This window comes from Sabethes cyaneus, chromosome 2 (genome assembly GCF_943734655.1).
Source record: "Sabethes cyaneus chromosome 2, idSabCyanKW18_F2, whole genome shotgun sequence".
In the NCBI taxonomy this organism is placed as follows: domain Eukaryota; kingdom Metazoa; phylum Arthropoda; class Insecta; order Diptera; family Culicidae; genus Sabethes; species Sabethes cyaneus.
This window is the reverse complement of record NC_071354.1, coordinates 68,713,013-68,738,780: the sequence shown is the minus strand read 5'-3', so window position 1 is coordinate 68,738,780 and position 25,768 is coordinate 68,713,013. Positions and strand designations below refer to the sequence as shown.

The 25,768-nt window shown below is 40.7% G+C and overlaps 3 protein-coding genes across 8 annotated transcripts in view; 1 reads left to right on the top strand and 2 right to left on the bottom strand.

Moving 5' to 3' along the window:
- LOC128733667 (beta-arrestin-1) overlaps nt 1–25,768 on the top strand; it is a 175,079-nt gene that overhangs the window by 51,717 nt on the left and 97,594 nt on the right. The window lies entirely within an intron of this gene.
- Nucleotides 8,640–10,186, bottom strand: LOC128735538 (trypsin 5G1-like). Its single transcript, XM_053830020.1, has 2 exons — nt 10,001–10,186; nt 8,640–9,470 (listed from the first exon to the last, which is right to left on the bottom strand). The coding sequence occupies exons 1-2, from the start codon at nt 10,184–10,186 to the stop codon at nt 8,640–8,642; spliced, it is 1,017 nt and encodes a 338-aa protein (XP_053685995.1).
- LOC128735537 (transmembrane protease serine 9-like) lies at nt 11,712–24,979 on the bottom strand. The gene is made up of 4 exons (XM_053830019.1): nt 24,543–24,979; nt 24,187–24,443; nt 17,415–18,219; nt 11,712–12,450 (listed from the first exon to the last, which is right to left on the bottom strand). Exons 1-4 carry the CDS (start codon nt 24,977–24,979, stop codon nt 11,712–11,714), a joined length of 2,238 nt encoding a protein of 745 aa, XP_053685994.1.

Sequence of the window (25,768 nt, the reverse complement as noted above, 5' to 3'; positions counted from 1 at the left end):
TCAGTCGATGTTGGACATTCCGCTGGACTTTCGTTCTCATTTTCTTCATGACACATGTATAGAATGAATGACGTTAAATGATGCGCCATTTCGGACATCGGCTCAAGAGTGCCTTCTCTCGTCCGGACAGAGCAGTCCATCGTACGTAAACGTACGTAGGCGACCGTGTGGAATGCGAATCGTGTGCTGCTGCTGTTTCACTTTTTATGAAAGCATGCGTGTAGGGACGAACGTGTAGTAGAACGTAATTAATCTTGCGCAATGGCTTGCGAAAAATCAAACGTTTGATGTTAGACGAAGGTTTTATTGCATTACGGGGTCGTTTAGGGAAATTTACCTGACAAATAGAGAGCGTTTAGTCCAGAGTTCAATTACGTGCGTGTCTGCGATCCGTCGTTCATGGTTCATGGTTGGCTGTTACCGTCTGAGTGCCGATAGATGGATGTTCGAAAACTATTAGGTGCAAGATTATGTTGTCTCATGCAACTTTTAGATTTATTTTTATAGTCCGTATTGTGCTAATTTATTTTAACTCAACGACGATGGTGATGTTTTTATGGCCATTCTCGAAGAGGGGGAAATAACTTTTTATCGAAAATAGTTTCCTGTTTGCGACAGCTGTTCCAAGTTATGCTTCCTGGCAGTGTGTATTATCGTAAAATATCTTTCCAATTGAATTATGAGTCATGCACAATTTAAAAAAAAAATATGGAGAAGGGGCAACCCCAAAAGTGCTTTGCCAGCATTTCTATCCAGTACTCCAGCAACCTCCCACCCTCATTCTATGCTTGCTTACACGGGCCGGCTTCCTGAGAAGATGCGATGAAGTCACAGTGCACTTCATTTTTCAATGCTCGAACATCTTTTGGAGCAATCCAAACGCCAAAATCAACAATAGCCGTGGAAGACTGCAGCTGCTGGCAGCCAATGGCAGCGTCCGGTGTGTCCAGTGTATAATTTATTGTTGCTCGTAAATTATTATTCCGAACGCGATATTATCCTTTCATTCATTCTTACCGTCTCTCGTCTGGACGCTCTGCGCTGCTGCTGCCCTGCCTGAATGGCAGCCAGTCACTGCACTGCCTTGTTGACCACGGTATCATGCATATAATGCTTGCTGCGTCAGAATAGAAGGAAGCTAGTAAAAGAACTGTGTCACTCTGTGCCGATCGTTTTTCGAAGCTATGATTTATTTGACAGAAATAATCCGGTATTTGATAAATGGATGGGCGATGCTTTAATTGCACCTGCACAAAAACTTCAAGTAAACCCGAAAACACTTGTGTCACATACATTGTATTAATATAAATTATTTACCTTATAATGCTACCGACGTCAGGGCAATTTTCAAAAATGTCGTGCAAATTGAGCTGAATGGTCCCAGAATTGTATGAAGCTTTGTACTAGGCCATAGTTTATGGACGGAATGAAATGGAATGATAGCAATATTTGATATATTCGAGGTCTCCTAAAACCAAAGCAAAGCAAAGCCTATGTGCTTCATTCCGTTATCGAAACTTGACCTTCTGTTCTTTTTTACGGCAGACTTCGCAGCCAGCTGTTAAAGTACAAGGCAATTGCAGGGCCAGTTGCTACGATCCTATTGACTCTAACAGCATCTGCCAACCGAGATTCAAGCATACGACGACTGGCTTATTAGGCCTGCATCATACCTGAAGGCTAATTGTGAGGCTTCGAGGGATGCAAGGTCTCCTATTTGCCCATAAAACCCTTAGGGGGATTTTCAAATTTTTTCGACCATTTTGTTTTACCATCTGACCGATTTTGCAGAAATGTTGGGTCGTGCCGACGCATCACTTTTTAGTTTCCAATCGTTAGTCCGTTTTCGTTGCCTGGGTCTTTGCCGATTGTTCCGATTAGAGTTATTATTATTACTTACGGAGTCCATTGCTTTGTTTTTTTAGTGGTTCAGGCTTGCAAAGCCCGCAACCAACCCCACAGTATCGCCGGAGGGCCAACGTAGCTCGAAGGAGCCCTCCTCCCCTGTCAGCATACGACCTTGGTTTCCACCGGGGTTGATTACCCGATCTCCACCGAGGTTGCTCGTATCCCGGCTGGTACCATGAGGAGGTAGGGGTAGGAGTTGCTAGGTAAGAGGCTGTGAACCACTGTGGGGTCTATTTTATGCCCAGTGCAGAAGGCACCGATGGTACGCATTACCAAGCCGTTTACCAGCCACGCATCATATCTTTATTAATTTTAAAGAAGCATACGATACAGTCGATCGAGACCAGTTATGGCAGATATTTCAATACAGATTCCCGGATAAACTGGCGCGACTGATCAGAGCTACATTGTATAGAGTGATGTCTTCCGTGTCCATCTCAAGGACACTCCCGATTACCTTTATTTCTTTTAATAAGATTTTGAGCCCCTAACTAGATTCTGAACCTGAACTAAATTCTGGACTACATTTTTTCAGATATTGTTCCAAATTTTGGAATAGATTTAGACTAGATTCTGGACCAGATTTTGGATCACATTTTTAATCAGACTTTGGACCAGATACAGGGTACTTCACCTTTTATGTCGGTATGAAAACATTGAATAACTAAGAAAAAACAACCGATTTCTATTAGTAATGCATTTTTATTTAGTTTGGTTCCTTAAAATTGTCTTGGTTTAGTTTTTGAAAACAATTTCAATTAAGTGACCACTTTTATTAGAAACTAGCTGACCCGACAAACTTCGTATTGTCACAAATTAACCTGTGTTGTACATAAATCATGAATCTCGGATGATCTTTGTCACAATCTCGAGTTTTGCAAGCCCCCCAGTGGGCGGCGCTTCCGACGGCGGGTCACCGGCAACACTCGCGACCGTCTCGTCCTGAATGATCTAGTGTTACTATAGATATTTTTGTGGTCTTGTATTGACTAATGTTTTATGGAAGAGTCTCGAATTTCTCGAGTTCGATTAGTTTTTGAGTTTCGCAAAAATTTCTGTTTTATTTGTATGAGAGTCCATATCCCCCTACCAAAAACACCCACGTGCCAAATTTGGTTTCATTTGATTGATTAGTTCTCGAGATAAGAGGAAATTTGCATTTCATTTGTATGGGAGCCCACCCTCTTAAAGGGGAGATGGGCCATAACTCGCTTTCTAAAGAAGAGAGGGGTCTCAATTCACCATAGAAAAAAATCTTGCGTCCAAAACCACTTAGATGTCAAATTTGGTTCCATTTGCTTGATTAGTTCTCGAGTGAGGAAATTTGTTTTTCATTTGTATAGGAGCCCCCCCCCCCCCCTCTTAAAGTGGGGAAATCCATAGAAAATATACCATAGAAAATATTCTTGCCTACAAAAACACCCACATGATAAATTTGGTTCCATTTGCTTGATTAGTTCTCGAATTATGAGGAAATTTGTATTTTATTTGTGTAGAAGCACCCCCTCTTAAAGTTGGGAGGGGTCCTAATTCATCATAGAAAATATTTTTGCCTCCAGAAACCTCCACATGCCAAATTTGGTTCTATTTGCTTGATTAGTTCTCGAGTTATGAGGAAATTTGAATTTCATTTGTATAGGAGCCCCCCCTCCTAAAGTGGGTAGGGATCCCAATTCATCATAGAAAAAAATTGTGTCTCCAAAAACACCCACGTGCCAAATTTTGTTCCATTTGCTTGATTTGTTCTCGAGTTATGAGGAAATTTGTATTTCGTTTGTATAGCAGCCCCCCCCCTCTTAAAGTTGGAAGGGGTCCTAATTCACCATAGAAAATATTCTTGCCCTCGAAAACTTTCACATGCCAAATTTTGTTCCATTTGCTTGATTAATTCTCGAGTTATGAGGAAATTCGCATTTCATTTGTATAGAAGCCCTCCTTCCTAAAGTGGAGAGGGGTCCCAATTCATCATAGAAAAAAAATTGTGTCTCCAAAAACACCCACGTGCCAAATTTTGTTCCATTTGCTTGATTTGTTCTCGAGTTATGAGGAAATTTGTATTTCGTTTGTATAGGAGCCGCCCCTCTTAAAGTGGGGAGGGGTCCTTATTCACCATAGAAAATATTCTTGCCCTCGAAAACTTTCACATGCCAAATTTTGTTCCATTTGCTTGATTAGTTCTTCAGTTATGAAGAAATTTGTATTTCATGTGTATAGGATCCCCCCCTCCTAAAACGGGGAGGGGTCCCAATTCATCATAGAAAAAATTTTTGTCTCCAAAAACACCCACATGCCAAATTTGGTTCTATTTGCTTAATTACTTTTCGAGTTATGAGGAAAATTGTGTTTCTTTGGTACAGGAGCCCCCCCTCTTAAAGTGGGGAGGGGTCCTAATTTACTATAGAAAATATTCTTGCCCTCGAAACCCTTCACATGCCAAATTTGGTTCCATTTGCTTGATTAGTTCTCGAGTTATGAGGAAATTTGTGTGGAAGCCCCCCCTTTTAAAGAGGAGAGGAGTTATAATTCCCCTTATAAAGAGGGGAGGGGTCTCAATTTACCATAGAATAAATTCTTGTCACCGAAAACACCCACATGCCAAATTTTGTTCTATTTGCTTGATTAGTTGTCAAGTTATGCAGAAATTTGTGTTTCATTTGTATGGGAGCCCCCCCTCTTAGTGGGGGGAGGGGTTTCTAACCATCACTAAAACCTTTCCTGGCCCCAAAAAACCTCTACATGCATATTATCATGCCGATTGGTTCAGTAGTTTTCGATTCTATAAGGAACATACAGACAGACAGACAGAAATCCTTCTTTATAGGTATAGATTTTTCTCAATTTTCCAATCTCGAGCTTAAAATAAACATCAGTGGGTGCTCATGGTGAAAAATGCGACATGATGGTCAAATTCAAGATGGCCGTCAAAAAAGATTCCCCTCATTCCAAAGCCCTATGCGACTCCTTTGCAGAAACATGTTATTTGTTTTATATCAAACTAGCTGACCCGACAAACTTCGTATTGCCACAAATTAACCTGTGTTGTACATAAATCATAAATCTCGGATGATCTTTGTCACTATCTCGAGTTTTGCAAGCCCCCCAGTGGGCGGCGCTTCCGACGGCGGGTCACCGGCAACACTCGCGACCGTCTCGTCCTGAATGATCTAGTGTTACTATAGATAGTTTTTGTGGTCTTGTTATTGATTAATGTTTTATGGAAGAGTCTCGAATTTCTCGAGTTGGATTAGTTTTTGAGTTTCGCAAAAATTTCTGTTTTATTTGTATGAGAGTCCATATCCCCCTACCACAGGGGTGAGAGGTCTCTAACTATCATAAAATAAATTCAAGACTCAAAAATCTCCTACATGCTAAATTTGGTTCCATTTGCTTGATTAGTACTCAAATTATAAGGAAATTTGTATTTCATTTGTATGGGAGCCCACCCTCTTAAAAGGGAAAGGGGTCGTAATACACCACAGAAAAAAAAATCTGCCATCTAAAACTCTCACATGCCAAATTTGGTTCCATTTGCTTGATTAGTTCTCGAGTTATGAGGAAATTTGTATGGAAACCCCCCCTCTTAAAGGGGAGAGGAGTTATAATTCCCCTTATAAAGAGGGGAGGGGTCTCAAATTACCCTAGAATAAATTCTTGTCACCGAAAACACCCACATGCCAAATTTGGTTCTATTTGCTTGATTAGTTCTCGAGTTATGCAGAAATTTGTGTTTCATTTGTATGGGAGCCCCCCCTCTTAGTGGGGGGAGGGGTCTCTAACCATCACTAAAACCTTTCCTGGTCCCAAAAACCTCTACATGCAAATTTTCACGCCGATAGGTTCAGTAGTTTTTGATTCTATAAGGAACACAGGACAGACAGACAGAAATCCTTCTTTATAGGTATAGATTTAGGAAATCACGTAGGGTAAGATCCCCACAATTTGCCCCCACCCCAGAATTCGCCCTCCCATTGGCATTCCCGTGATTTAACGCAATATATAGTTGAATTATAAGTTGCTAGTTAAATTTATATTCAATTTAACTCAGTTTTCAGTTATTTGAATATAATTCGTTGTGTTGTTTTATGTATTTTTATGATTTAATGTGATTTGAAAAATAGGTATTGTATTTAAGACATGATTTTTCCATTCCTAAGAACGAGCACGCAAAATAAAATTGAGGAAAAGGAACGGAAAATCGTGTCTCCTTGCACTTTTTTCGCATCAATTTGGTTATATCTGACTCAAATTTCATAATTGTGCTTTTATTTTAATATTTTATAGCAATTCTGCTGAAAATAGAACACAAATGCACTGGGCGAAAACTGGGTATTGTAAATCATATGAATTCCAAAATTCGCCCCGGTCGAATCTGTATATACTTAACCGAACTTACTGCGTGAACCAGTTTTCGCCCTCATCTATCAAACATATACAAATATGCCACACATAAGCAAAAGCAAGTCACAATCGATTAGTTTGGTCGCCAATTTATGTTCATCAAAATGGTGAAAGTATCGAATAAATAATATTTTGATGCAGAAAGCACATCATATCTTCATTTGAATTCATCTAACAAAAGAATTACCTTTTAAACATGGGCTAATGGGGTTTCTACTAAACGAAATGTTGAATTAGCAATAATCGACATCGAAATTGATAATAAGATTTAAGCCGCACGAATTAGTAAGACGCGCATAATTTTCTCAAAAATCACAATCTTTCTTGTCATGAGAATAAATCTGACTATTGGAAAATCACGCAAAAAATCCGTCTATTATTTTAAAGCAGATAAGAGCAATAAAATTGTTATCATGGATAAAACTTTGAAAAGTATTTAAAATGCAATGCAGACAACAAAGAAATAATCATGGTGATAAAATAGAATATTTCGATAATAGGCCGTATGAATTAAAGAATTGGAGCAAATTCTCCCATAAGATTTACACGGGAAAAGCAAAGTAAACTGTTTTATTCATACGACCCAATATCATGAAATCTCCAATATCTTAACATTTCAAACCCGGTCTAACCAAAAATGCTAGTTAACAATTCCAAGTTATGTCAAAAATATCCTGGTATTCCTAATTGAGTAGGTAAGATGGGTATGCTAACCAGTTGCTGGAATATTTAATACAGTAAACCGGCATACCCATTCACAGATAGTGATTTATTGTTCCATTGAGTTGATCGCCGCAATTCAAATTGTATCACAGGAAACCAACAGACAGTGATTTACTAAACAATATTAACTGTATAGCAGTTAAGCTTACTTATGTCTTGGGGAAGAGGTTGGGTTGTGAACTCGAGTCTCACCTTCGATTAGTCTATATATATCCCAATATCAAGATTTTCCAGCTCATCTAATTTTTTATTGTTCACAGTAATCATTTATTCTTTCCCAAAAAATTACTAAACAATGGTATAAGTAATCATTGTATAAGGTTATTTAAACTATTAAAATAAATATTGTGCCATTCCGCATGCACTGAATTGTATTTGTTCGCCCACATATCAATAAATTCAAAAAATAACCAGAAAAAGAGCCAACAGGACCATTCATTTTAAATATTTTTAACTGGTATCAAAAGCCTTATTGTACTGCAATGAAAATAAACATTTAGTAAAACCCCACCTTCTCTGTGTTTTTTAGTTTTACCGCATCAGGTATCAGGAGGTGATCAGTTTATTTCAATATAGATTTACATTTAACGAATTCCTGATACAAATTGATTGCCATATTTAGCAATAATCTTAACGTTAAATAATAGCAACAACAATTCTAACAAAATAATAGAGGTTATTTGTAAAATTTGCAACAAATAACAAGTGGGCGAAATTTGGGTCACATGGGGGACGAATTTTGGATCACTATGGGCGAAATGTGGTACTAGAGGTTCCTGCTCAAAATTGAGTCTTTTACTATCAAATTTGAATTTTCGTTATTCCGAAGAGCCAGAATAGAAAGAATATTAATATATAGTCATACTTGTCTGAGTTCAGGGCTAATTTTATAATAATATGGCGATTTATTCATTTTACAACATAAAAACCTGATAAAAGGGGCGAATTCTGGGTTCGTTACCCTAATGAAGATATCAAGCTTTACTAAAATTAACTGTTTTTAAATTTTCCGACTTCTTGGCGAATTAGTGGTCCACTATGTCGAGGTATTAATAGTGTTGTTTATTTTCATTTGTTAACCATTTTCAACCAAACAAGTACAAAAGTTTCAACATTTGCAGACCTGATGTCAGTAGTGACGCTGTTTCAACGAAAATTATTCAGCTGCAAAATTCATATTCTGCATTCGGCATTGTATTTTGCTACTGTGGATAAAAGTTTACAATTAACGTGTTTCGTTACATCGAACATTTGTAGCTGATCCGAACACTACAATAACGAGTTGTCGCATAACGTCCATCATGTGTCCATATCTTGTACACAGCTCCGACAGTGTTTTTTTTTTTGAAATTCAAACATTTTCACACACAAGAAATTACAAAACTAATCAATAAATAAGTAAATGATGCAATTATCATACCTGATGTATTCGGTAATTTTAGTATGTTAAATCTACAATGACAAACTTAATACTGTCGATAGTTGTATTCACATTGACTTATCTTATACACCATTTGATTGCTCTACTAGATTAGGAATATTTTTTTATTTCATCTTAACTCCATTATCAAAACCTGCGCGATGTGTTTTATTTACCAATCCAAGTTCCTTTACACGCCGGCTACTTCGCGTACCCAATCACGAACCGCAGCGACACGTGCATACACACCCGGATATCCTGGCCGAGCGCAGCCCAATCCCCAGGACACCACCCCAACCAGTGTATTTCCTTCAACCAGTGGACCTCCGGAATCGCCCTGACAGGCATCCTTTCCTCCTTTCTCGAACCCGGCACAGATCATGCGTGGTGTAACTTTCCCGAAGGAAGCATACGATTTGGCACACTGCTCCTGATTAACGGCTGGTACATTCGTAGCTTTCAAAGTCTTGCTAACCTTCACTGCATTTTGGGTATTACCCCAGCCGGATACTTGCAGGCAAGCTCCATCTACGACTGACTCGTCTTGTTCCGGTAGGTTCACCGGGGAAACCGCATCAGTCAGCTGCAAGTTTTCGCTCAATTCCAGAAGAGCAAAGTCATAATCGATGCTTGTGGAGTCGTACTTGGGATGTTTTAGTTTCCGACCAACCTTCACCAGCTGTCCGCCTTGAGCATGTCGAGTAGATCCCACGCGAACTTTGAGGTTACCGGAGTTTATGCAATGAGCTGCGGTCAGTACCCAACGGCTGCTAATGATCGATCCTCCACACTGATGACCCCAGCCGTAGTTTAGGGAAACTTGAAACGGAACATCACTAATGTCGACGTCGTATCCACCAACGATGCGATGATCGCTGGAAGGGGAATCGCCACTCCACCAGGGCCGAAGAGGATGTTGCAATTCCGGCAGGGCGTGAATGCCAATAATTGCAATGGTTATAATTAAAATGTGGGTAATCGAATTCATTGTAGCACGGTAGATTGCTGAACATAAACTGTGCTGTTTGAATCCGGATGGTTATTTATATAACCGCTCAATTGTCTATTACACAAGTCGACAGACGATAAAAGATTTAAGTGGGTCTTGAGATTGGGATTTCCTCGAAGAAAACAGACTCGATGTTGTCGGAGATACGTGCCCCTTAAATGGTGAAGGAGTGTCCAGATCGGCAATGACTGGGTCGCAAACCAACCAAAAATTATAACGAGAATTTAGTAAATTGTTGGTTTTGATGCTACTTAAATTTTAAATGCATTGGCAATTAACATTTTTTAAACCTCATTAGTCTTTAACAGTAGCATTTACAGTAGTACAGAAATGTACTGATACTCGTCTGTATCATTTGTACTTGCGTATCAGTTATTTGAGATTTGGTTAATCTTAAATTAATCTTTTATTGACTTAATGTTCTCCTATAAAAAAAAAATTTAAGGCAATTTTGTAGAGTAGCTTGCTATTTTTTCGAAAATTTATTAAATCAAACATGTAGTTTAGAAGATAATTTATTTAGTCAAACATGTAGCTCAAACACCGCTTGTCTCTCGAATCCATTCACGTACGCTAGACACTCGAGAATACACTCCCGCGAACCCCGGAAGAGCACATCCCATCCCCCAGGAAACTACTCCAACCAGCTTACGATCCTCTACCAGCGGACCACCGGAATCACCCTGGCAGGCATCCTTGCCACCCTTATCATATCCAGCGCAGATCATTCGTGGCGTAACTAGAGCACCGATATTCGAGTACGCCATTGCACATTTATCCTGGTTGACTGCCGGGACGTTGGTTGCTCGCAGGACACTGTTTGACTCTTGCGAGTTCTGTGTGCTACCCCAGCCGGACACCTGCAGGCATGCTCCATCGACAACAGTCGCATCCTGATTTGCTAGTTCGACTGCATCTACTTCTTTACTCATCACTAGGTCTTCACTCAACTCGAGAAGTGCAAAGTCATAGTCAATGGTACCCAAATCGTAGTTCGGATGACGGATCTGATTTTTAACTTTCACCACTTGTCCACCTGCGGCATGTCGGTTAGATCCAACACGAACGTTAGCTATACCACCAACGCAGTGCCCAGCAGTTAAAACCCAACGACTACTGATAATTGAACCTCCACAGAAATGTCTTAAATCTTGCCCACTGAGCGACACTTGAAAAGGAACTTCGGTAATGTCAATTACGAAACCTCCTACAATTCGTTCACTATTTTGCGAAGCCGCATTCCACCATGGACGCAAAGGATTGACCGACTCATTCGAGCCGTATGCCATTAAAATACACGCCACAATAGTGAGAACCGTGCAAATTACGACCATTGTTAATCGAAGATGAATGAACATAAACTGGAACCACCTAAGTAACTACAGACACTATTTATAGTGTTATTTATAGTAAAACCGATTTAATTCGACCTAGCACTTCACTTTATGAAGTGCAATCAAGTATTATCGAAGCGATCTTTCTTATTTTTCACATTCTTGAACACTTGATAAAGCCCTGTGGAATGGCCCTTACCTAGTTTTCCAGAGCTTTTTTTTATAGCATCAAGTGGTTTCGAAAATGATTATAATATGCCAGTGCCCAGCTGCAGGCATAGTGCGAGCCAAAATCAGATCTTCCCATGAAAGCTGCGGGTCATACTGACTTCTGGTTATTGCTGTTTGTACGGCCTCATCTATCGTTTCCCAGGATTCACCAAAGCATTCATGTCCCTCAATTAATTCCCTCCATCATTCCTCATATCAGTCCACGCACTATGTGGACCATCTCGAAGGCATTATGGCCATCACTGTAATTTGCAGTTGTCACCTTGATAGTGATAGTCATTGAAAGGTCCATCTATAATTAGGTAAGAAAGCACAGAATGACCGACTATTTCCATTATTGGAATCCATTATGAACGTTTTGTTTAAAGAGTTGTAATTCACAATTTATGTTGCAAACGATTCGATCTCAATGATTTAATCTCAATGTTAAATTTGTTAAATAGCACTTAGCTTAGTTAAATAGTTACTTAGCACGTAAGGAATGTTTACTGTTTAATAGGCTCGTGTCCCACCAAACAAATCTTATTGTAAAGACAGCGACTGCGATTTTTATGATTTGTATACTCTGATTATATTGAAGTTTAATCAAACATAAATTGTTTGATACCCAATACGATATCTTAAAAATAAAATAGTATGTTGTATGACAGATTGCTATTTATTTCGTCAATTAATTCAACAGAACAGCTTACAATCCACTAACTTCACGGATCCATTCGCGTACGGCAGCCACGCGGGAGTACACTCCTGGATAACCGGACTGGGCGCATCCCACTCCCCAGGATACAACTCCTACCAGTTTGTTACCTTCGACCAGTGGACCACCGGAATCTCCTTGGCAGGCATCCTTACCTCCCTGTTCATAACCGGCGCAAAGCATTCGCTCCGTAATTTCACCGAAGTCCTCGTAGGCCTTTGCGCATTTCTCCTGATTAACCGCCGGTACGTTGGTAGCTCTGAGAACATCTCCACTTTCCTGTGCGTTTTGCGTGTTACCCCAACCGGAAACTTGCAGGCAAGCTCCATCGACGACTTCCTCGTCCTGTTCCGGTAGTTCAACCGCTTGCAACTCCCGTGTTAGCTCCAGTTCTTCGCTCAATTCGAGAAGAGCATAATCGTAGTCAATGTTAAACGCGTCATACTCCGGGTGAGGATATTGATTCTTGACCGCAACCACTTGCCCTCCTTCAGCGTGCAAGCTAGATCCAACGCGAACACTAAGCTCTCCACCAACGCAATGTGCAGCAGTCAGAACCCAACGGCTACCGACGACGGAACCTCCGCAAAAGTGTCCGTAGTCGTTCCTGAGTGACACCTGGAACGGGACGTCCGCGATGTCGACTTCGAAACCACCGACAATTCGTCCACTGGACCGTGAACTGGCGCCCCACCACGGACGCAATGGATTGGTGGGATTGGGAAGGGCACTACCGATAGCGGCAAAAGTGGCCAAAACTAGAACTGAGACGAATGAAACCATGGCTAGTTGATTGTGAACTGTAATGAATCCGTAACCGACAAACAGTATTTATACAATAGTGTAAAGTACTTCAGACGGTGGATTAGGAATTTTTGTTCATTCCCTAAGTGGATGATGAAGTGGGTACCAAATGACTGACGGCGGCTTTGTACAGTTAATCCCTTAGTACCTGTTTATTAAAAATATAAACTTCCAACACGTGCAACGAGATTTTGTGGAAAAATACAAATCCGGATTTGTCCGACTGTATGATTAGCAACGTGAATTCCCAGAATACCAAAGCGTCGTTAATGCTAACGTGAGTGAAATCCTTCAGTGACCTCTGCCTGATGCACGACTCTAACTATCGTACCTTGTTTCTTCCCACATCATGCTTATCATCCACTATGCCTAGCGTCCATTATGCCTAACGTATATTGCCTATCGCTTGTATGCCTGATGGAGTACACCCAAGACCATAAGCTGTGCGCCTAAATCCATCGCCGTACCATTTTTGTTGTTGTTGTTATTCAGCATAGATCCGGTGTGGCTCTTGCTTTTTCAAGCAGTTGTCTCTACTCGACCATGGGCCTCTGTTAGCCAATTTCTCAAGCGTCCCAGAAGAGTCGTCTAAGACCCGGCCGTGCTATCTTGTTACAGCTGCCAATCCATGAAGAAATACGGGTTTAATCAAGAGTTTCTGCTTCGTGCAGCGGCGTACGCTTTTTGATCGTAGCGTCTTTCAAAGCGCAAAGTATTTAGGCCCAATTTCCTGCTTTATGCGTTGCTGGATTTCCTTACTCGTGCTGACATTTGCGGTCGTCAGCAATTTCAAATACAAGAACTTACCTACCCATTTTCAATCGGTTGCCGTCAACAAATACCGTCCGTGGGAGGCGCCTTGAGCCTTGACCTTTCATGAAATTGGCCTTCGACGCATTTAGTTGTAGCATAACTGCTCGTAGCCTCTGCATTCAGTCTAGCATAGCTTGCTTCGCCTTATCAACGTCGTTTGCGAAGCTTAGGAATTGACAGGAGTTGCTGAAAGTCATGCCGAAGGGGTAAGTCCCGGCGTAATGGTTAGCATTCATGCCTCTCATGCCGAGGACCCGAGTTCAAATCCCAACCCCGCAGAAGTCACGAATGACCCAAGCTGTTGAAGTGACTATAATCTAACAAAAAAAAAAGTCATGCCTCACTTACCCTCCCGATCCTACGTTGCTCTGATTGTGCATTATCTGCCATAGCTCGTCTCGATCGACGGTATCGTTTGCTGCTTTCGAATATATATATATATATATATATATATATATATATATATATATATACTAGCTGACCCGACAAACTTCGTATTGCCACAAATTAACCTGTGTTGTACATAAATCATGAATCTCGGATGATCTTTGTCACAATCTCGAGTTTTGCAAGCCCCCCAGTGGGCGGCGCTATAGATAGTTTTTGTGGTCTTGTATTGACTAATGTTGTATGGAAGAGTCTCGAATTTCTCGAGTTCGATTAGTTTTTGAGTTTCTGTTTCATTTGCATGAGAGTCCATATCCCCCTACCACAGGGGTGAGAGGTCTCTAACTATCGTAAAATAAATTGAAGACTCCAAAATCTCCCACATGCCAAATTTGGTTCCATTTGATTGATTAGTTCTCGAGATAAGAGGAAATTTGCAATTCATTTGTATGGAAGCCCTCCCTCTTAAAGGGGAGATGGGCCATAACTCGCTTTCTAAAGAAGAGGGGGGTCTCAATTCACCATAGAAAAAAATCTTGCGTCCAAAACCACTTACATGTCAAATTCGGTTCCATTTGCTTGATTAGTTCTCGAGTTATGAGGAAATTTGTTTTTCATTTGCATAGGAGCCCCCCCCCCCTCTTAAAGTGGGGAAATCCAAAGAAAATATACCATAGAAAATATTCTTGCCTATAAACACCCACATGATAAATTTGGTTCCATTTGCTTGATTAGTTCTAGAGCTATGAGGAAATTTGTATTTCGTTTGTATGAGAGCCCCCCCTTTTAAAAAGGTAAGGGGTCCTAATTCATCATAGAAAAAATGGTTGCCTCCAAAAACACCCACATGCCAAATATGGTTCCATTTGCTTGATTAGCTCTCGAATTATGAGGAAATTTGTATTTCATTTGTGTAGAAGCACCCCCTCTTAAAGTTGGGAGGGGTCCTAATTCACCATAGAAAATATTTTTGCCTCCAGAAACCTCCACATGCCAAATTTGGTTCTATTTGCTTGATTAGTTCTCGAGTTATGAGGAAATTTGAATTTCATTGGTATAGGAGCCCCCCCCTCTTAAAGTGGGGAGGGGTTCTAATTCACCATAGAAAATATTCATGCCCTAGAAAACTTTCACATGCCAAATTTGGTTCCATTTGCTTGATTAATTCTCGAGTTATGAGGAAATTTGCATTTCATTTGTATAGGAGCCCCCCTTCCTAAAGTGGGTAGGGGTCCCAATTCACCATAGAAAAAATGTTTGTCTCCAAAAACACCCACGTGTCAAATTTGGTTCCATTTGCTTAATTAGTTCTCGAGTTATGAGGAAATTTGTATTTCATTTGTATAGGAGCCCCCCTTCCTAAAGTGGGGAGGGGTCCCAATTCGTCATAGAAAAAAATTTTGTGTTCAAAAACCCCACGTGCCAAATTTTGTTCCATTTGCTTGATTAGTTCTCGAGTTATGAGGAAATTTGTATTTCATTTGTATAGGAGCCCCCCCTCCTAAAGTGAGGAGGGGTCCCAGTTCATCATAGAAAAAAATTTTGTCTCCAAAAACACCCACGTGCCCAATTTTGTTCCATTTGCTTGATTAGTTCTCGAGTTATGTGGAAATTTGTATTTCGTTTGTATATGAGCCCCCCCTTTTAAAGTTGGGAGGGGTCCTTATTTACCATAGAAAATATTCTTGCCCTCGAAAACTTTCATATGCCAAATTTGGTTCCATTTGCTTGATTAGTTCTCGAGTTATGAGGAAATTTGCATTTCATCTGTATAGGAGCCCCCCTTCCTAAAGTGGGGAGGGGTCCCAATTCGTCATAGAAAAAAATTTTGTGTTCAAAAACCCCACGTGCCAAATTTTGTTCCATTTGCTTGATTAGTTCTCGAGTTATGAGGAAATTTGTATTTCATTTGTATAGGAGCCCCCCCTCCTAAAGTGAGGAGGGGTCCCAGTTCATCATAGAAAAAAATTTTGTCTCCAAAAACACCCACATGCCAAATTTGGTTCCATTTGCTTAATTACTTCTCGAGTTATGAGGAAAATTGTGTTTCTTTGGTACAGGAGCCCCCCCTCTTAACGTGGGTAGGGGTCCTAATTTACTATAGAAAATATTCTTGCCCTCGAAAACCTCCACATGCCAAATTTGGTTCCATTTGCTTGATTAGTTCTCGAGTTATGAGGAAATTTGTATGGAAGCCCCCCCCCCCCCTTTTAAAGAGGAGAGGAGTTATAATTCCCCTTATAAAGAGGGGAGGGGTCTCAATTTACCATAGAATAAATTCTTGTCACCGAAAACACCCACATGCCAAATTTTGTTCTATTTGCTTGATTAGTTGTCGAGTTATGCAGAAATTTGTGTTTCATTTGTATGGGGCTCCCCCTCTTAGTGGGGGGAGGGGTTTCTAACCATCACTAAAACCTTTCCTGGCCCCAAAAAACCTCTACATGCATATTTTCATGCCGATTGGTTCAGTAGTTTTCGATTCTATAAGGAACATACGGACAGACAGACAGACAGACAGACAGACAGACAGACAGACAGACAGACAGACAGACAGACAGACAGACAGAAATCCTTCTTTATAGGTATAGATATATATATATATATATATATATATATATATATATATATATATATATATATATATATATATATATATATATATATATATGTGATGTGTGGGCATATTGTATTTCTGTTATTTCTGCAAGATTTATCGGATAGTGAAAATTTGGCCCGTAGTGGTGCTACCTCCCAGAAAGTCCGCCTAGTAATTCCCTATGAAACCTCGTGATATAGGTGACTACTGGCATAACAGAATCTGGGGGAATACTTCATGAGTGGCGTTTGTCAGCGTTATGCCGCGAAAGTCGAAGATGAGTGTACATAAACTGGAACCACCTTAGTGACTGCAGACACTGTTTATAATGAAGCACGACCGATTTAATTCGACCTAGCACTTCACTTTATGAAGTGCAATCAAGTATTATCGACACGACCTTTCTTATTTTCCACATTCTTGAACACTTGATAAAGCCCTGTGGAATTGCTCTTACCTAGTTATTCTTTTTATAGCATCAAGTAGTTTCGAAAATGATTGTAATATGCCAGTTGCAGGCATAGTATCGGCCAAATTAGACCTTCCCATGAAAGCCGCGGGCCACACTGATTTGTGACCATTGCTTTTTGTACGGCATCAAGTATCGTTTTCCTGGATTTACCAAAGCGTTTATGCCAGAAAGCATTCATCTCCATCTCAGAAATATACACGCAACATTACGAATAAAGTGGATGTGGTTTTAGTTATTATAAAACTTAACGTATTCCCTTAACGTAATTCCCTCCGTGGCCTTCTTTCATTATGGCCTTCACTTAACGTACACTTGATATTGTATTTCCACAATAAATTTATTTTACTAATGATTTAGGTAATCTCAATGTTTTGCAAAATAGTACTCAGTGAGGAATGTCTAGTAGAATCGTGTTCTACCAGACATGTTCCAATTTTTGTGAAAAGACGGCTATTTCTATATTATAATCTGTTTATGTTAATATTAAATAAAACATAAATTGTTTGAAATATTGCAACGTTATATCAACATCCAATACGAATATATATAACAAGTAAAATATAATATTTTATTATAGATTGCTATTTATTTGGTCAATTAATTCAACAGAACAGTTTACAATCCACTAACTTCACGGATCCATTCGCGTACGGCAGCCACTCGGGAGTACACTCCTGGATAACCGGACTGGGCGCATCCCACTCCCCAGGATACAACTCCTACCAGTTTGTTACCTTCGACCAGTGGACCACCGGAATCTCCTTGGCAGGCATCCTTACCTCCCTGTTCATAACCGGCGCAAAGCATTCGCTCCGTAATTTCACCGAAGTCCTCGTAGGCCTTTGTGCATTTCTCCTGATTAACCGCCGGTACGTTGGTAGCTCTGAGAACATCTCCACTCTCCTGCGAGTTTTGCGTGTTACCCCAACCGGAAACTTGCAGGCAGGCTCCATCGACGACTTCCTCGTCCTGTTCCGGCAGCTCAACCGCTTGCAACTCCCGTGTTAGCTCCAGTTCTTCGCTCAATTCGAGAAGAGCATAATCGTAGTCAATGTTAAACGCGTCATACTCCGGATGAGGATATTGATTCTTGACCGCAACCACTTGCCCTCCTTCAGCGTGCAAGCTAGACCCAACGCGAACACTAAGCTCTCCACCAACGCAATGTGCAGCAGTCAGAACCCAACGGCTACCGACGACGGAACCTCCGCAAAAGTGTCCGTAGTCGTTCCTGAGTGACACCTGGAACGGGACGTCCGCGATGTCTACTTCGAAACCACCAACAATTCGTCCACTGGAGCGTGAACTGGCACCCCACCACGGACGCAATGGATTGGTGGGATTGGGAAGGGCACTACCGATAACGGCAAAAGTGGCCAAAACTAGAACTGAGACGAATGAAACCATGGCTAGTTGATTGTGAACTGTAATTAATCCGTAACCGACAAACAGTATTTATACAATAGTGTAAAGTACTTCAGACGGTGGATTAGGAATTTTAGTTCATTCCCTAAGTAGATGATGAAGTGGGTACCAAATGACTGACGGCGGCTTTGTACAATTAATCCCTTAGTACTTGTTTATTGAAAATCTACATAAATTACCAGCACGTGTTTTGTGACTTTGTGGAAAAATACAAATCCGGATTTGTCTAACCGTAAATCAGCAATGTGAATTCCCAGAATACCAAAGCCTCGTTAATGCATAGTAAACGAAACCCTTCTGTAATCTCTGTCTGATGCACGACTCTAATCAGGCTTGTTATTTCCTCACTCATTGTGCAAAAAGTGCAACTTTTTTTGTTCAACACAATGAGCAGAACTGCTTTCAGAAATGAGAAATAAATCCACACAATGAGAAACAGACTAAACACAATGAGAAAAACTGACGCGCAGAAAAACTTCTTAATGCGCTCTTTAAATGAGCAACTTTCGGTTTTGCTCCCGGTCCTCTCAGTAGCTACAGCACTCCTCACTCATTGTGCAAAAAGTGCAACTTTTTTTGTTCAACACAATGAGCAGAACTGCTTTCAGAAATGAAATGTAAACGTGGAAACAAAACAACCGGTGCGCGTACAGCAACTATAGACTCAGATGCGTCAAGACAATCAAAAGTCGTTAAATTTTGAATCTTAGCGGAGAATTGCCTTTGTTTATAATGGGATTTTCCTGTTGGTGCGCGTCAAGAAGCAAATGTATGGGAATTCAAATGTTGCCATATCTAAATAACATTTTTCGCACTGTTGCCGTTGTGACATGCCTAACCATATAATGCAGTTGCGTTCACGGGCAGCCAAACTCAACTGAATATACTAAATGTAAGAATCATGATTCAATTGCATTAATGGATTAATATTTTTCTGATGGCAATGACCGCTACTGACAATCGTCGTTTTTTCTCAACGCACTACCCATGTTAAAACTACCCGTAGTTGTCATACGTCAGCGCATCGCATCAACGTATTCAAAGTGTATTAACATTCTCCTCAATGAGTAGTACAGTGTGCGGTTGCTCATACAACTGCGTTCAGCAAGAAAGAGCACAGTTAAAATGAAACGGAGCAGAATAAATCGCGATGAAGACTGAGCACAGTTTGAATTTTTCTCTTCTCTTTTTTTCTTCTGAGGAGGTGCCATCGCTGACTCTAATTACGATGTGTTATGCCTTACCTTACCATACCCTAATGTGGGAATTATACCTATCGTCTATTATGCTTAACGTCAATTATGCCTAACATCCGCATACCTATCGTACGTATGCCTAATGGGGTACACCCAAGACCGAGGGCTGTGCACCCAAATCCATCGCCGTACAGTTTTTGTTTGTTTATTAATCTTCAATATATAAATAAATATCGCAGACATATTACTTATTACATGCTAATTCTTAGTCTAAATACACACTTTTTCATACCGAAATCAAACATATGCGCAACTTCCTTAAAACGGTTACAGCACACTGCTAAGGGGTTGTTCATTCCGTAGGTAGTTCGGTGAGTCGATCTTCGGAAGAACTCATATTGACGCATCACTCGGGTCGGGATGCTGAATCGCAGTTTTTCCAGTATTTCGGGGCAGTCGATGTTGTCAATCAGGGTTTCAAATACTAACATCCGTTGAAAGAATATCCGCCTACTGGAGAGCATCGGCAGGCCGATCAGCATGTACCTTTGATCCAGCAGCCATCCAGTATTGATGTTGATGTTTTTGTTGTTGTAGTTGTTGTTGTTGTTGCTGTTGTTGTTGCTGTTTTTGTTGTTGTTGTTCAGCATAGATCCATAGTGGTTCTCTTCACAGCTTCTAATCCATAAAGAACTACGGGTTTAATCAAAAGTTTGAACATTTTCAGCGGTAGCGTACGCTTTTTGATCGTAGCGTTTTGTGAGGAGCAAAGTATTTGGGCCAGATTTCCTGCTTGAATGCGCCGCTAGATGTCTATCCCAAATATACGAACTTATCTACCACTGCTAGTGCATCGCTGTCAACGATTACGGTACGCAGGAGGCATGTGTTTTTCTCCTTTGACCATCAACCTTTCATTAATTTGGCAATCGACGCAGTTTGCTTTAGGCCAAATCCTCCTAGCCTCCGTATTTAGTCTAGCATAGGTTGCGCCGCCTTGCCAAAGTCTGCGAAGCCTAGTGGTTAGTCAACTTTACTACAAGTCGAGACTTGTGTGCTTGCCTGATCCTATGTTGCACTGTGTATTATGTATCATAGTTCGTCTCGTTTAACGGTATCGTATGCTGCTTTGAAATAAAAGTGTATGTGATGTGTGGGCATGTTGTGTTATTGCCATTTCTGCAAGATCTATCGAATGGTGAAACGTTGGCCCGTAGTGGTGCGAGCTCCCAGAAAACCCACCTGATAATTCCCTATGAAACCTCGGGCTATCGGTGATAGCCGGCGTAACCCAAGTAACAATTTGGGTTTTACTACACTCTTATGATGGCATTTTAGACCAAAATTGGTCCTGAAAACCACCATAAGGACACAATAAAACTCACATTGTTGCTTGGGAACAGAATAAGGTAGAGTACTTTGTAAGTAGCAGTGCATTCTACCCAACACTAAAAACCCCTTTTCAGTTCGTTGAACATTCCATCGCGTTGGTAAAAGTAGGGCCTACCGCTATGGATCTTTCACATCTTCTTGCCCTTGGGATAGTTCTACAGTGGCACAACTTCCTTTTGCCATGGCAAAGCGCAAACCTTCCACAGAATTGTGAGAAACGTGCTGCTCGAGTTACGGATATTGAAACCTCATAGCCTGTTGCCATCTACTAAATTCAGCGATCTCCAGTCTCGGTACCACGTTTCCATTCCATGTCCTTATTTCATTGGCTGGATCTCAAAGTTCTGACCTGAATTTTCGTGGTTGCTCGTAGTCGTATTTAGATCGTTGCCTTACCAAGGCTATGCCGAGTCTCGTGATGGGACGCCATGCTGGCTTTAGCATTCTGGACAACACGTTTATTAATTCAACCATCCGCTATGGACCGCTCTCGACATGAAATGCAGATGCTAACTATGTTAAGGAAACCCTGTTGTACCTTGTACTGATATCACCGTCAAGAGCTTCTCGCGTGCCAAAAAACACTCAGAATTCGCATGAGTTTGTCTGGGTTACCATCGGGGTTGGTTGATAAGTGATTGTATTTAAAGACTGTGCTCGAAAAAAGTGAGACACAAAAAAAATCGTCACAATAAATTAGTCTTATGCTGGATTATGGTTATACACCAACCCCTTGCTTTGTCCTGATTTTTAATGAGGTATGACATTTAATTAATTATAACCCAAGTTGGGGGATCTGCTGATCACCTTCACGTCTTGCCCCACTGTGCTTGGATGCTATAAACACCTTTGTTTCATTGCTTTTTTCTGCTGTCCCCTCTTTTGTTTGTAAAAACTACCGTTAAAGACTCATGGTCAGTTTTCTTTAACCGAACTTACCTTTTTTCTAAAAACGAACTTACCGTTCACAAGGTGTACAAGTTTATAACAAACCGACACTATTCATTAGATTTTGAGTAACGGTGGGACTGACCTCTTTTAACACATTCCACACTGTTTCTTCAAAGGCAGTTTGCACTCGAACGCTTCAGGTGTTTGACGAAATATGGCCTTCGTGGTGGTCCGAAACTTCTTAATTAGGCTAAGTTCTGGCGAATATGGTGGATTGACGTCATTCGGCATAAAAACAATATTGTTATCCTAAGCAGCAATTTTATTACGTTGCTCTAATGGCTTTCATAACCAATTTCATAAAATCGTTAATAAAACTATGAGCTCCTTTTGATGACCACTATAAAACTTCTTTCCGACCAAGAGGCCCACTCTTCAGAAGCTATAGTTGTATAATTTCTTGAAAAGTCAGGTCATAAGTTCAAGTAGGTTTATTAGGCTCTGCTAAAAGCAGCAATCAACCAATCATACTTTTCGCTGCTTAACGACAACCGCCATAATATAATGAAGCTTATTGCTTTGTTCGGCAAAGCTATAAAGCTTGCTGCATAAAAAGCTAAATCGCCCAGACAACTTTATTAACTTGAAAATATATAGCTATGAGCACACACACACACACACACACACAGTTGGCCTGCTAAACCAAGAACGTTATTTGTCGAATTTAGGTTCGAATCCTAATCAAGCCATTCAATTTCAAGTGACTTTAGCATGAGTTTATTCTCAGGCCCCCATTACCCTTCCGTCATGCTGAATTCTATATTACCCCGATGAAGCCTCTTGACAGTGTAAAAGGCACTCTTCTATCTTAAGTGCTCTGGTCAAAGGAACGCCATGAGTTCTCGTCAGTGACAGCTATAATATGGGAATTCTACCCCAGTGAGGAACGAATGAGTGAAGTAGAGCAAGCTTTGAACGGAAGGTAAACCTAATACACACAAGCACCCCTGAAAATGTATAGGGTTATTGCTCATTCAATAGCGATAATAGCAAAAAGAAATGCAGTGCAGGTTACAGCAGAACACCGGGGGGATATCACAATAGATCAACGATACTGGTCGCACTGATGAGTCCATACAAGAAAAATACATACAAGAATACAAGAAGTCTCGGCGTCCATCGCAACGCTCCTCAGTTTCGTCAGCCATTCTCAGTACAGTTTCCTAAGTCCTAACGCGGATTTTAGTCAACGTGTTTTGTTTGTCGTTCCGGTTCGGGGCCTTCCGGACCTTGAAGACATGGAGAAGGACTCGTTTCACTGTTTTTTTTAACATATGCTTTGTTCTCTACATCGCAAAACTCGGCGCTCTCCAGGTCAACTTTCTTTGGTTTTCTGCCGCTGCCTGACCACGGTCTGGGTCGCCTGGCTCTCCTTCAATGACTTCACCACTAGGGACACCGTCCAACGATGGATTCCCAGGTGTTTCCCGAACTATCTGTGGGTCATGATTTTTCGGTGGTTCTGCTCTTGCTCCGATAGCATCTCGATAACCATTTTTTTTGTAATGAAATTCTGCCAATGTTAATGTTTACATGCTTTTAGCTAGTTTCAGTCAAAATTTCGATTTTCACCCATACACTGCGATTAGAATGTTATTGTAATGTAAACTGTAATTAGACGCGCTGCCTCAAAGCTTTTACAAGAAAGTGTGCATTAATAAAAAACAGCAATTTATTGATTTATTGATCAACTTGCTAATTCTTTAATGACTAAAATTTTACGGAGCGAGGGGTTTCGTTCCTGAGTTATGGTCCAAAAGAATCTGTTTTCTAGAACTTTCCCTAGTTCAAAAATTCACATCTCATAGCATCGTAGACCAAAAATCTTGAGATGAAAATGAAGGTAGATTTTTTCAGCAATCCAGAATATTATGTGGAGAATGTTTTTCGCAAAGAGATGGAGTACTCCGAAGAAATGTTGAAAAATTATGATTTAGAACTTTCGAAATGGAAAATTTTCAAATCTGTATTAGTAAAAAACTAATTGTAAGTTAGCAAATCGGGCGATGCATCTGACTCTGGCTGCCATATTCAATTTTTCTGTTCACTTTGTCCTTCTATGATTTTTTATTCTACACAGCACAGGACACCTATGTCAAATAATGTTGAAAACGTGCTTCTGTGAAAGGCCAATGACTAATGCATACACGCTGGTATGATTGATATGTACGGAGCAATAATTGCACTTCAATTTATCAGCAACAACTAGCGTAAGTTGAGTGCGTCACTACTGTCAGCGTTGTTCATCAATTGCAGCGGGTAATATTTTTATGTGACCATAGCAGCATGCGGACTCGATTGTAGTTGGTAGTAATTAGAAGGAAATGTTCTGCGGCACACGTCATTCAAAAATGTTTCCCAAAATAATTTTCTTTTATTTATCTTTTATTTATCTAATTTATCGCAAACTAACCATTCATATCCCACTTATTTCACGTATCCACTCGCGCACGGCTGCCACTCGTGAATACACTCCTGGATAACCGGGTAAAGCGCATCCTTTTCCCCACGACACAACTCCCACCAGCTTGTTTCCTTCAACCAGCGGACCACCCGAATCGCCCTGGCAAGCATCCTTACCGCCTTGATCGTATCCGGCACAGAGCATTCGATCTGTAATGTGATGATCGCTCGCGTAAGCATTTGCACATTTTTCCTGATTAACCGCAGGCACATTCGTTGCTCTGAGGAATTTTTCACTCTCCTCTGGGTGTTGTGTGCTTCCCCAGCCGGAAACTTGCAGACAAGTTCCATCGACGACTGCCTCATCCTGTTCTGGCAACTCAACCGCTTGCGACTGCTTGGTCAGCTCCAGTTCTTCACTCAACTCGAGAAGGGCAAAATCGAAGTCGATAGTGGTACCATTGTACTTTGGGTGAGGAAATTGTTTCCCAACGACAACCACTTGTCCGCCTTCCATGTCCATGTTTGATCCAACGCGAACGGTCATATTTCCATTGAGACAGTGCGCCGCCGACAAAACCCACCGTTTGCCAATGATTGATCCACCACAAAAAAATCCAAACTCGGTCCAGAGTGACACCTGGAATGGAACGTCCGCGATGTCAACTTCGTATCCTCCAACAATGCGCCCGGTCGTTCGTGAATTCGTGTTCCACCATGGTCTCAATGGGTTGTGGTTCCCTAGATCGGAAAAGGCACTACTACCGTTCAAAATGGTAAATGTCGCCAAGACTAAAAGTCCGATTATTGAAACCATTATTGTTCGATGACGGTTGACTGTTGACTGTGTTGGATTTAAAACCATAGAGAATTTTTATCCAGAGTTGAAGTACTTTTTAGCTGAAGAATTCTGGTTATTTCGCGCGTGAGTGAGCAGTTAAATTACTCAAGTGGTTGAAAAACCAATTGATTGCTGCAATTGTCAACGTTTCGATGAGTTTATTTGATTGATTCAAATGCTTCAGCTGAATGATGAATGCATATTTGAAACTAGGCTGCATTTGCTGTTTTTAGCTCAGTATATGCTCTTTTGACTACAGCACCTCAGCGAAACAGAATTCAAAGAAGTCAAGTACAAGGCAATTGTAGAGTTAATCATTAACAACAATATTGTTGAATAAACTATAGTTTTATCTTTCGTATTGATGACGTTGTGATGCCGCTACCCTGTTGGGAGTAAAAAGAGCACTGTTTTGCTACTTTGCTATTCTTTCTTCAACAATATTGTAGATAATCATTAACTTTACAATTGTCCTACACTCCACTTTTTTGAATTCTGTTTCTCTGAGGCGCTGTAGTCAAAAGAGCATATACTGAACAAAAACATCAAATGTAGCCAGATTGCAACAAAAAAGCCTCTAAGCTTTAGTGCCTAATTTATAAAATTCTTCTCTCAAATCAGGCCTAATTACGGTTGTCCGTAGTAATTCTATCTGTTTCATCGGCCGTTGACCATCTACATTCCAGCAGTACATTTATTCATCCGTCGGCACCCTTCAATGCGGCCAACCGCCGAGTGCTTCCACCACAACAACAGCAGCTAATG